The following is an 18,077-nucleotide window of genomic DNA, read 5'->3' on the forward strand; positions in this document are numbered from 1 at the left end:
CCTTTTTCTGTTTCACGTTCATACTTGAAATGATCCTCAAATATTATTCACCATGCCAGTATTTGGAGTCACTTCCCCTATTCTTTTTTTTTTTTTTCTGCAGTTTTGAACCTCACCTGCCTCTGTTACAGTTAAATAACATGCTGCAGCTGCAAAAACCCAGGCCCAGAATCCACTGGGTCATTCCCTTCTCTCCCTCTTTCCTCAGGTCTTAGTAGGGTTTGATGTCGACTACACCGCCAAGAAGTTCCTCAGTACAAATATTTATATAAAGCAGAAGGGATGTGACAATGTGAGCAATAGGAACTCCACGGGGAGGAGTGCTAGGGGTTACCCTCAGGCTAATCTCCACTAAGACATATTTATAAACGCAGATAACAGTTAGAGTGGACCGCTTCCAGCCTCTACACCATCCCACTAACTGTATTTGGTCAGCAACTGTACAGCCAAGGCCCACTTCAATGACGTCTTTAACCAGTGAAATATTTGCGTTGCACATAAACATATGGTTATACTTGAGACTTTCATTTGATTTGCACAAGCATAATAGTTTCCATGTGTAGGGGAGGTGCAAAACCTCTCTTTTCATACTACATTTCACTTTGTTTTAGCTTTGTGCCAGAGCAGAATTTCAACTGACACTACTGTCACCTCAAGATAAATCGTGAGAATAAAAAGAAGGGGGAAAAAAGGTCTACAACAAACCAAATGACTCTATGATGGACATTTTTGGACAAGGTTTTGTGGCCTTTGTGTCCACATGAGTCACAGATGTTAACAGTAAGCATCCATTGAATGAAACAAGACCGAACGAATATGTCTTTGGTAAACCATAAGTGGGAGACAGTGAAAGCATTGTGTCAGAACACAGCAACGCTTACATGAAAAAGAGGATGTGTGGGCTGCCTTTAACTGGTCATAATGTGACAACTTTGCAAAATTAAACTTGATAATGCTGTCGTATTTCAATTTATTTGTAAGTTTTATTCATACTTCACAGAATGAACACAATCTAGCCTTTCATTTGGAAAAATACACCATGAATCCATGTTTGTGCAACAATAAGCAACAGGCTACAGTATTGAGGCATAATAAGGAATATTTATCGTGGGATTTATAGGACACCAAAATGCTTATTGCACCATTAGCCTCAGTATTGCTCACCAGTATTCTGCCTTCCTCTCATTTCCTGCTCAGCGAATTCAATAAATTGTCTGCTTCGTCTGGCATTAAACAGTTAATGGTACTACTGTTAATACTCCATCTCTCAGCCATAACCCATCCCCCTGCAAGATACGAGCCCCTCCATAACCCCTACACCCCCTGCTCTGTAACATTCCAGTTGGCCAGATGGTGTCTGCTCTGCACAGTGGACACCACAGAGCTGAGAGGGAGAAACCCCACGAGCAGGATTCTCTGGATGAGACATTCCACCCCACTGAACCCCCCCCCGACCACCCTCCCCTTATGTTGCCCTCTCTGTTCAGTCTTGTTTGTATCTTACAGTCTGCTATTCTGGTGATAAAGTCCTTGATGAGCTGTTGACAGGCGGAAAAATTGCATTAGATGGTTTCTTCTGGGGACACTGCTCTGTAGTTGGTTTGTTGTGAACTGTGTTAATTTCAGTGTTTAGTGTACAATATATGGAGTCGGAGTTATGTGTTTTTACACATTGAAGTCCATAGATACTTGCTGGTAGATGATGATATAATTACTGTAGGGCCACCACTGGTGAAATATGTGGGTTTGAAATGTATCATAATTGGCAGTTACAATATTGTGCATTAGTTTGTAGGCAAAGTATTCATAAAATAGAAAAATATACCTCTGGAGGATACATTTGAAATATTATGTCAACTTCTTGCTCAGAATAAGATTTGTGTATTTCAACTTCAAGAAGGCTGATAAGATGACTGATGAATGCTTTTGACAGTTTTCTTCTTTCTTTTTTCACACTTTTCATCAAAAGTTGCCAAATTAAACTGACTTGAAGTGTTGCTGGAACGAAACAGTGCTTTGTCAGCGTGTAACAAAAGGTAGTAATTGGTGTGAGGGGAGGCGCTTTAACTGTAGCTACTACATCTGTCCAATAAAAGAAACCGTGTGGGTGTTAGTTTCTGGCCTACATTAACTCTCTGAAAGGCATCTAAAGTGTATGTTTGCGTGCATGTGTGCACATGATCCCCTGGCTTGATAAAGCCTCATAAACTCCACCCTTCTCATACCACACTCAGACTTCCATAGTTGCAGCATCGTTGGGTACCCAGTGTGTGCAGTGTTTTGTTTTGTTTTTTCTCTGGTTTGTAGGTTTTGCCAGTGTACACTCATTTGCAGTTGGTGTTTGCTTGTTTGCCTTCCCATACGTCACATTTAATGGCCCCTTTGAATTTGGCAAACAGAAAAACCGGAAGGCCAGGACAAAGAGCTGGCTTGTAAAAAAAATAAAAATAGAGGAAAAGCACACACATGCTCCTCTGTGTTAAACCTCATGGCTTTGTGGGGTTTTTGCATATGCTGCTGTCCCCCTTGACAGATTTCAGAGAAAGGAAGCAGCACGCTTTCTCTGCCCAGAGACAATGGCAGCTCCGCCTCGAGCAGGTCAGTACAGTTTTTACAGTGTCAGTTACTAAGGCAAAGCAGACTGTAGGCATGAGTACCCAGGGGGTTGTTATGTCAACTGCCTTACGGGTGACTGGCTACAGTCAGCAGGACTTCTGGTAAAAGGGATTTGTGGGAGTTGTCTGTCTGTGTGAGAGAGAGGGGAGAGATGGATTAGTCTTAGGCCCTGTTCTCACCCCATCCTCCTCCTCCTCCTCATTTGCAGCAGCAGATCTTGTCCTCCCTCCACCCCCGTACCACCACACTGAGGCCCCCTTGGCACCCTGGAGACACATGCCCCACAAAGCCTCCACATCCAACATTACAAAGGCCATCTTCTTCTCTCATTCCCCCTGCTTTGACCTGTGCACCTTTTACTATTCTCCTTTGTATGTACCTCTCTTGTCCTCTGGACTCTCTCCATCCTCTTTCTCTTTTTTGCATCTTCCTCTTCCGTCTGTCTCTGCTTTCCCTTCTCCCTTCCAGCCCTGCCCCCCCCCAACCCCCCACCCCCCTTTCCGCCTTTGCTTGCTGCTCAAAGCCTGGGAAGAGTTGAGTCATGTGAATGAAGGTCTTTTTGCCATGTTAGACAAACACTTCCCTCCTGTCAGGATCTTTCTTTGAAGATCTCTATTAGTGGAGGCATTTCAACAGGATGAAGCGTTTGTACAATTGCAATTAAAACTTCATTCTGCCAGTTCTTGCAGGCAGGGCACTTAAACCGCCTTAACAGCAGAAAGATTGTTTTTTAATGAGAAACACATTGGGAACCCAGTATGTGGTTGATTGTTGTTTGAGGCTGGCTTAAATAAAGTGCGACACACCCTACGGTCTGCCCCCTCCCCAGCTGTTTTCTGATGCATTGGTGGGGTCAAATAGATTGGTTCGAGGCCTGCGTGTGATGAACAGTATGTGGAAGATGGAGTTATTGGATTAGTGGCTGTTGACCCGCACTCAGGCCTATCTGCTCTCACTGGTTGATCACATGACCTGGTTGCAGTCACATACACTGATGCAAACCAAAATACAACATACAGTATGTTATGTAAGATTGCAGTGATTGAAGGCTTAGCTTTCCGATGTAATAAATCCCCTCATTTGAATCCTCTTGACTCCACTTCAACACAACCAGTTTCTTACAGAGTTGTTGTGCATTTCAGTGTTATCAGCTTAGTGAACAAAAATATTTCAAGAAAATCAATGATGGAAACACAGAGTGGCTCCACTCTCATTTCTGTGTCCTGACCGACTCAAAAGCACCTACTTCCTTTTTACATCACAAGAGCATCCAAAGCAAATAGGGATGCACAGTTACCAAGAAAAAACAGGTAACAATCATGTATTCTCAATGTATAAATGTAACGCAATTCCTGAATTTTAACTATTTACCCACCTTTTAAATGCTGTAAATGAAATTATCTTATCTCATTACTATGCAGAACAACTACAAATACACCAGCCTTTGCATGCTATAAAACTTCCTTCAAGTTATTGAACTGTATCATAACTGAATCAAATGACTTTGCATTACATATTATTTTTTTAATCAATAACCTGCATTTTGGGTTCTCTATCTTGAAACAAATAATAGGTGATCAAACAGGGTACATGCCTTTTCCTCCATCTGCCAATTTTCTGAGTTGAAATAAAAATCTATGTGGCATGTGCACACTGAGCTGATTAAACATTAAATAGTAACCTCCTCTTCTTCTTTCTTTAAGTAGTGGGACAAAAATTTGGTATGTGGGTAAGGTTGAGCAATCTGGCCAAAAGACTGTGTGACAATCTTTTAAGATAAAATCATGATACACAAGCTAAATGACATTTTCTCTACACCCCTTATAAAATGTAGGCTACGAGTTGAGTCCAATTTTTTCCAAGTTCTTCCAAGTTTTCTGGAGAACTTTGGTTCTGTCTGATGGCTTTTTGTTGTTGTCTAACTAAAAACTAATTTTGGAGAGACACTGCAGTGTTGTTGGCAGTGATAAGATAAGGTAAACACTAGTCCACTTTTTCCTAATTGTACATAAATGTCTTAACAACTGCTGTGTCTCCAGTACTTACATGCTGAAGCTTCAAGAAAAAAATGTCAGTTACTTCTACTGCTTCTTTACTTCTTCAGTAGAAAAACATTTTCTACAAATTCTCCAAGTTCAACTAATTGATTTTGTGCAGACACACTTAACTATCACTATAAACAAACTTAAACTAATTTGCTAGCCTAGCAACATTAATGCTACAAACTCATAATGCAACGCTTTCTGTAAAGTACTGTAGATACTTGGGTATGAAGGTCATTTAAGACAAATGGTAGCTGAGTAAGAAAGTTTGGATAGGTTATCAAATTAATGATGTGATTGGTGCAGTCCCCCTGAAAAGCAGATCAAAGATCACATGACAGTTTAAGTTCAGTCACAATCCAGGATCATGAATCACCCAGCCCTCCATATCTGAATGAGTCCATGCATTCTTTGAAACAATACTCTGCATTCACGACCGCACTTGATACTCCCATCATTTGTTTTGCTCCTCTATCGTCCCTGGACTCCACTGAAAATTTCCCATAACCACTGCAGAGCTTCAATAAAAAAGTCTGTTTTTGCCTACTCTTTTCACAGTCTGAACACTGGCACCTGGTTTTCTCAGTGGAGCAGACTTTCCACTCTCCACCCTCTTCTCTCAAGAAGAATGTGTGTCAAGAACAGGGCTGTATCTTTAACTGCCTCCTGTCCTATTTGTATAGTAAAGGGAAAGTTAATATCCTTAAGTCACTTTGATGCTTATTGCAGCTGAAAATATAGCCTGTGTTCTGTCATTTTCAAGTGCAGCCCTTACCTCCTGAAGAAATAAATTTTAAAGCTAATAACTGCTGAATTCCCTGCAGTTTCAGGTGTGAACCACAGCAGTTTTTATACAGTCAGGACTCCCTACCATCCCATATAAATCCACTGTGTTTATGAGTAGGGTGTAGGCTGCATTCCTTCTCTGTCCTCTTGTGTGGACATGTAAATCCCAAAAACATACACAGACCGATAGGCTACAGGTCAAGCAGATTACTGTCTGGCCCTTGTCACGAGTTAACATGCGCTTTATGGATGGCGTGACAGGTATTCTTTTCCCATTAGGTCTTACATCTGTGTTGTTTTAAAACTCCGTCTAGCACCTCTATACGACTGAGGTGCATCACAGATCGTTTAACTGCAGGATTCTTGGTCATAGGAAGTCTTTGCATGTTTCTAATATACTTTGAGCTCTTGTGGTTGTTGCAACTTCTGCTTTTTCTGGTGTATTGTGTTGGTTAGTATGCAGGTATTATGTAATATAAAGTAATTGCTTCACAAGAGATGTCAAACATAATAAACTTAACAATCATGGCGATAAGTAATCATGCTGTTTTGAGTCTGAAGGGGATGTATGGCCATTGAACCCATGTCAAACGTTCTCTCAAGAGAATTCTGGATATTTTCCAAGTTCATGAGTAACACTTCCTGATTAATTGAGCTTCTATGAAGGGTATTATGGAGCAGAGTCAGGAAGTGACACACTTGGCTTTTGTTGAGACAGATCTTCCTCTCATAGCCATCGACATCTCCCCATGGACCGCAAAAGGTCAGAGCAGACTCTAGTGATTGGGAATGGAGGACACAGTTTGTTTACATGCCCTAGAGGAGCAGAAATAATATTGCTTGAGTGAAAAATCAGGTATGACTGGTGTAGCTGCATACTGTACGAGCAGACGAGTCACTGAGTGTCAGACCAAACATGTTCACTTATCTACTTCCATCTAATGCAAATGGAAGTGGATGTGGATCCTCTCTGAAACCACCCTTACCCTATCCTGGATCAATACTAGCACTTAAGACCTCTTTTTTGGTCATCTCTGTTCACTGCTTATTTCATTTGTCACCTTTTATTGAAGAAATAACCATAAATAGGTAAAAATACATTGGGTACCAAAACAAACATGTTTGTGTGAGTTCACATTTGCTGATAGGGGTGATGATTTCTAACGTATGACTCACATCTGTGTGTTTTTAAGCCCCCCTTGTTGCTTAAAATAACAGAGGCAACTTCCAAACAAAGCAGCCCGAATGTTCTGGTTCTCCATGGACAAGCTTTAGAGTACTGCGGAGCACTCCTTTTATAGGTAGTGCCCTAGGTGAATTATGTAAGTGTGCGCACACTCCTGAAGTCAACGTTTAATAACCTCAGGGGTCTTTTGCCTTCATAAGGAAATCCATGTTTTTTTTGTTTTGTGTTTTTTTCCAAGTGACACTCTATTGAAATGCAAAGGCAAATGCAAGTTTATACTTGTTTTTCCTAAGAGAGTTATGACTTTCCTAATTCAGACCCAACTCATTTCAACTGTTTTGGCATTTTTAGCATAATATTCCACGGACAGCTGCGTCAAAACAAACCTCATCATGAAATGCTAAACATTTAACCTTAGAGCAGGGCTGTGATATAACTCCCATAACTCCCTTTTTCTTATTGAGCTATGGAGCTCTAGATAGCTGGAGGCTGTCTAGTAGTGGATTTACCACTACAAATTGATTAAGCCTGCATATTTAATACATCATTTGGTTTTCATATAATGCATTATGAGATCCATTTAGAAAGGTTTAACCTCATGTGATTCCTCGAATCTGTTTCTGTTGTGACTAAGTTCCATTGGCTATGGATACTCATTGGACTAACAGGAATAGATGCAATCTGGGCTGGTTTGTTCATTTAAAAAACAGATGGTGAACTTCTTTCTTCAACATGGAGCTATAACATAGAACAGACAAGATGTAATTGTCCAGTGTAGTTACAGTTTATGGTTAGACTGAGTTTAAATTTCCACAAGGGAGGCACCGTGGTCCCTCTTTGTTTAGCCCAGTGCTGTTATGTTAGGTGGAGGAGGCCTGGGAGAGGTCAAGGTGAAGATACACACACACACACACACACACAAATGCACACATACACATCCTCTGTCATACACACTGATTTCCTGCGCAGTGTTTCAAAGCCATATTTTTTTACACAGGGCAGGAGTCGTGGTTCTGCTCTGGGTCTTGAAGCTCAGCAGGTGGTGAGAGGTCAGAGGGTTGCACTTGAAATTTGTTCAAGCTTGTCATCATTACAGCAAAGGTTCTGGGAGTCAGCTCATTTATCCACCTTTTGACCAGACTCACCTTTCTTTTCCCTCTTGCCTTGATCCACTCTTACCTTTTCCTCTTTGTTCATTGCTTTCTCATTTCTAATATCCTCCAGACACAGCACCCTCATTTATATTTCTTTCCATACTCCTGTTCCTGACCATAAATGTGAGAACCTTTGCACTGAATCAATCATGCCCTATGACTGGGCTCACTCCTGGGGGCTACATTAAACCTGTGCCCCCATTTCTAACATAAATATACCTCCATTTATTCATCTCCAGATATTTATTCTCCTTGGCTGCCCATAGACACAAGCCCCAAAGCATCGTAAGCATACTTGCACTGTGAGAAATGTCTGTGGAAAAGCCCGTGCTTGGTGCGGAGCAATCAAAAACAGTTTTTATTACTGTTGTCAGCTGGCATTGCATTTAAGCGAGTGCAATTCTCTAACCCCTCCATCTGAGCCATGCACGGTTTTCTGCTTTATGATTGCTTATTGGAACAAAATGAGCTCAACTCAGTCTTCAAAATCTTCACCTCCTGCATTTAACGTTCTACTCAGATGTCCTTAATACAGTGCACTTCTTCCATGTGTTAGAAGGAAGATTATTATTATTAACAGTCACAGGTGGCTGAAACTCAGCATGCATTGTTGAAAAGGAAGTGGAGAGGTCCTACCACAAGAATAACACATTCACACCAATGCAGTTTTGAGTTTTTCATGCATTGTATTTGCAGTAAAATAGAGTCATGTACACACAGAACGTTTATCAGATAATAAGCTCACACACAGAGCCCTCAATTAAGTAAGAAATAAAGTGGGATTAAGTCATATTTGAGCTGTATTTCTCACTTTCTCTCCTTTCCTCCTCCCCCTTTTCCAGCTGGCTCCAAGTGATGGAATAGAGGTTATTTGAGAGTCTCAGTGCGGTGGTCGGCTGTCTTTGAGCAGAGCTGGCTGACATCATTCTCACGGGGGGGTGGAGGGTGCTAGCTGGGGTTGGGACAGGGCTTGACTTGGAGTTCGAGCCAGCTATAGCTAGGAACCTATATGATCTGTTGGAGTACAGGACTTGGTTCATTCACTTTTAGAGTTTCTGGCAGCCTGTCATCTGAAATTCTACTCTACAATCATGATGTACTAACGGTGTCTTCCTTTCTTATTTGCAGTACTGGGATGATTTTGATGGAGTGAGACATTGCTGTCAGAGGAGATCTAACACAGTCCTGGGTTACTGCTTTTGAAGAAGCTACTTCAAATCTTATCTCTTGCATTAAGTAGAAAAAGCAGCTCTTTGAAGCCTGAGCTGTGTAAAACTGCAAATGGATGGAATAGACACCTTGCAGAGCTCAACCCTGGAGACGAAGGCTGAGCGAATTGCCCGCTACAAGGCAGAAAGGAGGAGAGAGCTTGCTGAGCGTTATGGCAACACAGAAGAATTCACCTCCAGATATGTCCGGAGGGACAGGAAAATTGGTGAGTCATCAGAAGCAGCGCCTTCAACAACCAGGAAGAATGAAAGACAAGAGGATAATGAATCAGAGCAAACATATACCAGGAGGGAATACAGGAGTAAGGTAGCAGAACCTGATGACGAGCCCACCCATCCCACAGAGGACACCAGTCCAACTAAAGCAGACACAGTAGTCTCATCTACAAAGTCCTCTTATTTCAGGTAAGTTTATTCACACTGTCACATTTTTGAGATGGAACACAATTTCCCCCATTGTTTATCCAAGACAATGCATCACTCTGTTACCTTATAATTAGCTTTTGCTAGCTAGCTTTCTGTGGGTCCTTAAAAAGTCATCAAAGGTGGATTTTCTAAAATCCAATATCCTGAATTTCAGGACTTAATGTCTTTGAGTGGTCTTATAAACTGATTGGATTTACTGCTTGATTGAAGCCTGCTGAAAATAATCAAGTTGCTACTTTGCTGTTCCTTTGCAAGAAATTACACAAATTAGGAATTTTGGCTACAATGGTATTGGAGACACATGGGAAGTCAGAGGACTGCCATCATCCAATATTGTTTCCTCTTCACATCAAGAGCCTCACCAACGTCTGACCCATCCCAGTATATATTGTCTGGTGCTGGAATCAGGTGCTTTTCAGCTGGAGGATGACACACTTCCCCAGAGCAAAGAGGAGTAGAGCACAGCAATTGAGTCACAGTCTTCAGTTTGCGCAATTAACGGCTGAGTCAGTCAGTTCGGTGTATTCTGTTTTAGTTCTCTGGTAGGATGTGAAATACTGAACGTCTTAAATTACATTTTTGATAGTTTCAGAAAGTCTAATATTTAAAGGTCCCGTATTATGCAAATCTGACTTTGTGACAGTTTTCTTACAGTAGTGTGTGTTGCAGTAGCCACATTATGAGGTTAGAATTTGAAAACTGTCTGTTTCCTCCCTGCCTTGCTACACCACAGTTTGTGAAAATGCCTGCTCAAACGGCCGAGTTTGAGTTGGCTCCGTTTATGACGACATAAGCGGATTTAACTCCTCCCCCTGACTGTGCCCCCACCCTCGCAAAGCGAGCCCCGCCCTGGCAAAGTACCTCTTGGACAACAAACATGGCGAAGGCGAGACATGCAAGTTGTGGTGTTGTTGGCTGCACACACCAACACGATAGTTTATTTTTGCTCCCCACTTCCGAGCCTCTCCGTAAAAAGTGTCTGGATTCTATCTGTGATGGTCATGGACCAAACAACATTCCCAAACGCTTGTATGTGTGTCCCCGGCATTTCACGGATGAGTGTTTTTTAACATGGGCCCATACAGCTCCGGCTTAGCACAAAGACTCCGAATCCAGAAGGACGCAGTACCAACGCTTCGTGACCCAAGTACAAGTGTGGGAGATGTAAGTTCTTATCATTTTTTTTGTATCTTTACTGCATAACCCTACATTACGGATAAGCTGGTGGGTGTTGATGTGTACGTCTAACGTTAGCATGGCAGCTAACATAGCTCGGTTACTGCTGCTAACGTTTGCGTCCCCGTTAACATGCAAGAGCTGATAATATCAAGAGACATTCAACAGAACTACTTTGAACACGGGCCTTTTGTGGTTGGCATCAGTATAGTTAGCATCAAGCTTGTTAGCAGCTGCCTGCATTAGTGGCGGCAGGCGTCTTTCCGTGTCAGGTCCACGAACCCGACACAACACCGCCGTTTTCCGTCGGGGCTCAATCACGCCTCAAGGCAAAGAAAGCCAGTGTTTGGAAAGACGTTCTGTCTGAGACATGTGTATTGTAGACGAGAGAGCCATGGCTTCACAGTCAACATTAGCGTGTAGTACCGCTAGCGGAAGCCGCGTCCTCTCCCAGAGAGGGGAGGGGGAGTGGGCGTGGACAGATGTGTTCATTTGCGTACCCGGAAGCAGGCCCAGAAACGGCCTGTTCTTAGGAGGGCTGGTTAGAGAGACTTTTTCGACCGCTGAAACTCCGAAAAAAGGATGATTTTGGGGCGAACAAACTTAAATACTATGTTTTTGGGCTTCTGAGACCTATATGACGTGACTGAAAAATAGCATAATACGGGACCTTTAAACCTGTGTAAACCTGTGTAAACCTGAAGAAACCCTGTATGATAAACATGTCCAGACATGAGGCACTAAGCTGCTCGGACTGCTCAGATGAACATCTCAAGAATAGGTCTATTATGACGTCTTTAATAATTTATGCAGAGTATGAAACATAATATCTGAGGCTGAATAGGATGCAGTCTTAACACATACAGTGATGTACAAGAAAACCTCAAATTCCCTGATTGCAATGAAATAAAGTGTAACAGCTTTCTTATAAAGTTCAGAAAGTAAAGAAATAGCAGGGAGGCATTTGGAGAACACTTAGTGATTTCTGCTGTTTGAAGTAAACAGAACTACTAGCATTACCTAAATTGGCCATGTATACAAAGCAGAGAGGACAGTCACATTTATTTTGCCATGGTATGTTGTGTTGCGATAACATGCTAGCTGATTGTTTTGGTTCGTTCTCCAGTCAGGCAGGGGAACTATTTCACACTCCTGTAAATAACAAGCAGGACTTGACAGGGTGACTCTGAACACTTTTGGAGTTTCTCATTAGAGGCCAGGAATGTTTTGAAAAGTGTACAAAGATGGAGCGCAACATGTCCAGTCATGGGTCTGGGGCTGTTTTTTAGCTGTAATCTTGTTGGGGATTCTGCTGTGTGTACATATCTAGGCTTGTCTGTTCTTGACAAAAAGCCTGAGGGAACGAAAGGGGGGAGAAATGAGGTGGACAGAGTTATGAACATGTCAAAGTTTGTGGCTTGTGGTTGTGTAAGGTATTTGAGTCCTGCCAAGTTTTCATTCCCTGTGCTTAATGAACAAAGATGTTAAGATACATGTGATTGATAGCCTGGTAGATATTATGGGCCAGTTAATTTTTCTGATTTTGTAAGGTATGCTTATGTCGTAATAGTCTAACAAACAGGTTTAAACAGAACTTTGTTATGAAGTGCTCTGTCTGATAATCTCTCAAGGCTATGGTTTAGTTTTAAAGAATGTTTTTGTTTTTTTTTGGGTTTAGGATTACTTTGCCCTTGGTTTAACCCATGATGACCCAAACATCCACCAGTGACCAAAACTCATTTACTGATATAAAATGTTAATATTTGTTGATCCACTAATCTTATTGATACATTCAAATAATTGATGTAAAATGCAGTTTGTCATCTTTTCACGGTTGTCAGATATAACCCATTTGAATGTTCAGAGGCTCTGTGGTTATTATGGAAACACCGTTATCTTCTACAACATTGATTCACCAGTAAAAACCATGGAGTTGGCTCAATGACAGTGGATGGACACACTTGGTTTATGCTCAGTTCATGATATATTTTCCTGAAAAAGTCACATTTTATTCAGTTTTTTCTGTTTTTGATATAATAGCCCAAAACTTTATTCCAAGCTTTTCTGAACATCTACATGATCCATAAATTAAATATATGAAAATACATGGTTTTACCTTAAAAATGCAAAGTACAGAGCATAATAATAGAGTAAATGGTGATAAATAACTTCAGAAAGATTAAAAATAGAATAAAATCCATATGGGAATGGCCACAAAAGTAGCACTGGGTCTTTATGGGTTAAATGTGAGATTTGTTTTGTGAGGATTATCCTGTAATTGAAGTGCAGTGCTTGGTACTTTTTTAAGCATCACTTTGTTAAAATTCTATAAGTACCTCTCATCATATTGTAATCCAAGCGGTCTAAACAGGACATGAGAGTTGTACATTTATTCCATATCGCTTTCAACTGGAGCAGGTTAAATATATGATTGACAGATGTTATTATTGAACTTTGATCAGTTCTCTCAGTGATTCTACTGCTCCACTCCATGTCTCATTATGGAAGTTTACTGAAGTGGCTTCATTATGATAATTTTCCATAATGGCATGAAACAACATCAGGTCATTTGTATATTCTTCTGTAGTTCTTTGATTTGGACTGAGAAGACGAAGCTTCAGAAGGAAGGTATTTACTGGATTTTCAGATTCTTGTGTTTTATCCCGCTGATTTTATCTCCTGCAGATTAAAGCATCAGTGATGTTGGTTATGTGGATATGGATCAAACTGTGGTTTTTGCACAGTATGCAGCATGCAAGGAAACTATGTCGTCTTACCATAGGAACACAGTCACCCAAAGGTTCCAAGCTACATTTTTAATTATAGAGAACACAAAGGCAGGCTGACTTGTTGATGTGTTTGTCCTCCATGCTTGTCACTTTAATTTGTAATCTTGTCAGTTCTGTTATGACGTTCGCTTTGTGTCACACAAAGCTGTGCAGATATGTTTGCAGGCATGGTTATGCAACTACGGGGAGGAGACAGAGAAGGCTATCTACAAAAATGTATTATTAGTTATTTTCTTACCGGTCATTCACACTTATGACTTTGTACAGAATATCTGAGCCTACCTCTTCGTGTTAATGTGAGTTTTGTACACAGTTGGTTAGCTTTCTTAGGCGAGATGTCAGCTTGTGCTAGTGACATAAATAGCATAAGGAAACTGGAACTTAGCTGTCCCAATGATAATGAAAACTGTCAATCAACAGGTTTATCTGCCATAGACGGGAATCCCTCCCTTGTCAAGTTAGTAAACGTTGAAGGGTTGCATTCCAGAGTGCCACGCTTTAACATTTAAAAAGAACTGTTACCTGAAATCCACACAGCCATCTGAAAACCTCACATTCTTCACTGTCCCACTGTGGTTTACATTTACAGTTGATGCAGTCTCAGCTGTCTGACTGTCTCACTATGACATTATCTGAAACTCCTTCCAAAGAGAAATTGTGGCTTTGCAATGCATCACTGTTTTGTTTGCACGGAAATTGGGACTTTTTAATCTTGTGCATTGTGTTATGACCATAAAAGGTCACAATTACAAAGAAGTGTAGAATTACTGAAGAATCCTTGAGTCAGTAAATCATTGTAACAATGTACAAAAATAAAATTCCGTGAATTTGGAGGAGTTAATGCATTCACTTACTTTTAGTTTTGTCACAGTTGTTTCTCATTATATATGTAGAGTAGGCACACTGTATTCCATTATATTGAATCGGATGTCTTGTTTGTCTCCTTAAGCCTATGTGGTAAATGTCAGTAAATGTGGCACATTGGGATTAGCCAAACGCCTTGGATTTAATGGGATTTGGGTAATTATTGTTTACATGGCTGAACGGTTACAGTACCTTCTGAAGGGCCGTACTTTCCAACAGTTAAGTGTGCAAATTAGAGACAGCAAGACTTTAATCTTTTAACCATGCTGAAGTCATGATTACATCCTCTCTTTTTCTTTTCATCCTCTTCCTCCCTGATTCGCTGTCTCACTTATAGCTTTTTTTTTTTTTTTTGCATGGCATAATGTAATGACGTGAGGAAGTTTACTGTAAGTGTTTGATTAATGACCTGTCTGCTTTCATTTCGAATGTGTTTAGCTTTTCTCTCCTCAGCTTCCCCTATTACTCTGTCTATGATGCTGTTTTTCTTCTTGTCCTCTTTCTCAACTGCACTTCTCTCCTCCAGCATGCTTAGTTTTTATGGTGGTGTAGGGCCCCTGGGCCTGCAGTCAGAGTGTGGGTGGGGTCGATTAAGTGTCATTTCGCCCTGCAGTTGCAGAGCAGGGTGTTGTGGTGCTAGAGAGTGGCATTATGCACTAAGAAAGCCAACAGTTAACACCTGCAAAAAAAGCCATATTTTCCATAGCTGAAGCTTGAAGAATGTATCTGCCTACACGTGTGGTTGAAGAAAATCGCATGACACTGTGAGATTGTTTTAATTTTACACAGATATATCAATGCTGTGTCCATGTAACTGTCATCACTATTACACCTTCAGTAAATTGTGATTTTTCCCTTCAAGCTCACTGTACAGTATTCACACATCATCAATATCTTGTCTTAGTGTTTCAATTTTTACCACTAAGTCACAGCACAACTAAGGCAAAAAGTGACTAGCCAAAACTTTTCCCAGCAACCAAACCCAAGACCACAATTACTCATAATAATATACCAGTATAAAAATGACTTTTAAGACTTTTTTTTTTTTTTTTTTTGTACTTTTCTGCCGGCTTTTCTGGGGGCTATGGACTGTGTCCTACAAAACACAGGACAGCATGAAAATGAGCTGTTTTACACCAACTAACCATATAGCAGAATTAAACTCAGACTGGAAGTAGAGCTTTATATACAGTGCATCTCTTCCTCTCCAGGACCATAATGCAACACTGAAAAGTAGCAAAATAAATGCCTGCAGACATTGTAGTATAAATTAAGTAAACAGGTAAACATCAAGGGTTCAAGATTAAGATTAAAGATAAACAGCAGCAATGTGAAGTCAGTGCAGTTTTACAGGAGAATTACAGTTTGACATCATTAGACTCTCCAACTTGTACAACTCCTGCTTCACCTATGTGTTAACTCCAAATAGGTAAGTATAGGATTTAAATGAAAATGAGAAGATGGCGCCGGGTGGGGTAGAGTCTAAGAAAAAACAGATGAGATAAATGGCCATCCATGCCGAGAACTGTAACTGTAATAATAGAGTGAGTATTCGCACTGATTAACAATAATGTTGCGATCCTATCAGAGCCCAGAAATGAATACTGATGATGAACTTGTTGCAAGGTGCAAATTGAGTCCAGATTGCTAAAAAGGAAGTTAATGATCCAAAGTGTTGCTCTTTATATCAAAATATCCCCTCAGGAATAGGTACAAAGTGTTTGACGTAAAATGAGGCACATTATCTCAAAGGATTTTTAGTGTGTACGGCCACGCTAAGATCGTACTAAGGCAGACATCTGATGGGAAAACTAATCTATATTATAAAAGCCAAGTGCCCTCTGTGTGTGTGTGTGTGTGTGTGTGTGTGTGTGTGTGTGTGTGTATCTGGGGATTCACACAAAATTCGGAAAGAGCTGACTACTGCAGTTTGGCATACTTATGTATTTTTGGTCAAGGAAGAGATTCCTATGAAATGGCAAGTTGATATTTTCGGAGATATTAGTAATTTTGGAATACAATAGCCTTACAATCACGTTGCTATGGCCAGAACGCTTTGGCAGTGACTGCTGGACAAATGTGGTACAGCATGCACAAATACACAACAGCATAAAAACTACCACATCTACTGTAGAACCTATGGATCCCCACGGGTCAACGTGCTGGTATACTCATAAGGTTCCTATTGCCGTTTAAACCAACAGCAGTCTCTCCGGCGCTGCATTTTGCACTTTACAGCAAAAAATTACTGTAACTCCTGAACCGTTGACATTACCGACAAAATTCAAACGGAATTGGAAAGCTGAGATCCTGAGCTTTCCAACATTATATAACACTTTACAGCAGCAACGTGGGACTCTATTACAAGTAGAAAGGAACTGTTTCATAGAGTTCTACACAGGTTAAAAAACGCCTGGAAATGAACAAAAAATATGAAGCCATAAAATGGATACTGAATGTTCAAGACTAAAAAAGCATGTTTGAACAGATGTAAAATAGTTGAGTTTATTTTTGCAATCTCAAAAAGTGTTTGTTATGGACATTTACAGTTGTTTCTGATAATAAATATGCTAAAAACTTCAAGTCTGTGTTTTTTTCTTTTAAGCATTTATTATTTATAATAATGATAATTTATGGTCAGATGTTAGCAGATTAATTCTTCGTGAAAACAAATGTGCAGAAGAATTGGTAAACAATACATTTTCTGACACTTTTATTGCAAAGAAAATATGAAGACACCTAGGCGGCTTCTTATAATGGCAGTCTTAAAAGGTTTAAAAGACCTGGAAAGAGCCTGAGAAGATAGCACAAGAGGTAGTTTTGGAGGGGATACATAAGCAGATCTCTTTTGATCACTTGAGGATTCATTTAAACTACTTTTGCTGTGTGTGTTTTCATGTCAGTGAAGTAAACAAGGGACGAACCAGACCGTACACAGAATTAGAACCAGATCAGGGTTTCTGCAGTCAGCACGAACATTTATAAAATGGCTATCTCAAACCCTTTTTGACAGATTAGCTTGGGGCTACGTCCCCTTCGTCAGTAACCTTTGACCCCTCCCCAGCTGTCCACCGCGATTCTCCATTGTATTAAAAGCAGACCTCTCTCCTCCTCCTATTACATCACTGCTGCTACCCCACAGGCAGCTGCTGTCCCCATCCATATTTAACGCCCATTACTTAGACATGAACGGGCATCTTCACAAGCATCGCTTTCGTTATATCATAGCCTGCATGGAGCTGAAAGTGCAACATGAGTAAATGTTGTAGGATGACAATCAGATCAGGCACAGTAAGTGGTTTCCTCCCGTTCCCGTTTGTTTATGTTCATTTCTCTTTCAGTTGGATTATAGTAGCGCATCTATGACTTGATGTACTGCTATATGGCAGTTACTAGAGCCATATAATTTGTGTCATCACTCCTCAGTATTTTATAGTGGCTTCATTTGTCTCTGTCTCTTTCCTAGGCTTCGGGAAACAGAAGACACGGAAGAGCCAAAGGGTAAGAAAAACTCTCTCCTTTCACTCCTCTCAAACCCTCTACTGTTCCACCGACTGCTTTATCTCTGCACCCAGTCGAGCTCTCACTATTACTCAGTGTTAAAGGAATACTGAGCTCATTGATGAAGTCAGATCACCTACCTGGTTTATGGATGTAGAGTTTTTTTATACTCTGCCACTGAGGAGGAGAGAAAGAAAACACATCTATTGGTTTATTTGGCTTTGTTTTGTTCACTATATAATTCAGAAAGAGTGTTTGGCCTCAGGCATCAACTTTTTTATAATAATGTAGATGATTGTTGGCACGTG

General features: G+C 40.6%; 1 protein-coding gene across 3 annotated transcripts in view; it reads left to right on the top strand.

Annotated features, from left to right (window-relative positions):
* Positions 1 to 18,077, top strand: part of svild (supervillin d) — a 60,750-nt gene that overhangs the window by 2,511 nt on the left and 40,162 nt on the right. For 2 of the 3 annotated variants that reach the window (XM_030121912.1, XM_030121913.1), the window contains exons 2-3: positions 8,913 to 9,418; positions 17,735 to 17,769. In XM_030121912.1, coding sequence (XP_029977772.1) covers positions 9,066 to 9,418; positions 17,735 to 17,769 — 388 coding nt within the window. In that variant the 5' untranslated portion in view covers positions 8,913 to 9,065. Of the gene's footprint in view, positions 1 to 8,912; positions 9,419 to 17,451; positions 17,560 to 17,734; positions 17,770 to 18,077 lie in introns of those variants that run through there. The other variant, XM_030121914.1, reaches the window with a different exon arrangement.

Source organism: Sphaeramia orbicularis, chromosome 19 (assembly GCF_902148855.1).
Source record: "Sphaeramia orbicularis chromosome 19, fSphaOr1.1, whole genome shotgun sequence".
NCBI classification, from domain to species: domain Eukaryota; kingdom Metazoa; phylum Chordata; class Actinopteri; order Kurtiformes; family Apogonidae; genus Sphaeramia; species Sphaeramia orbicularis.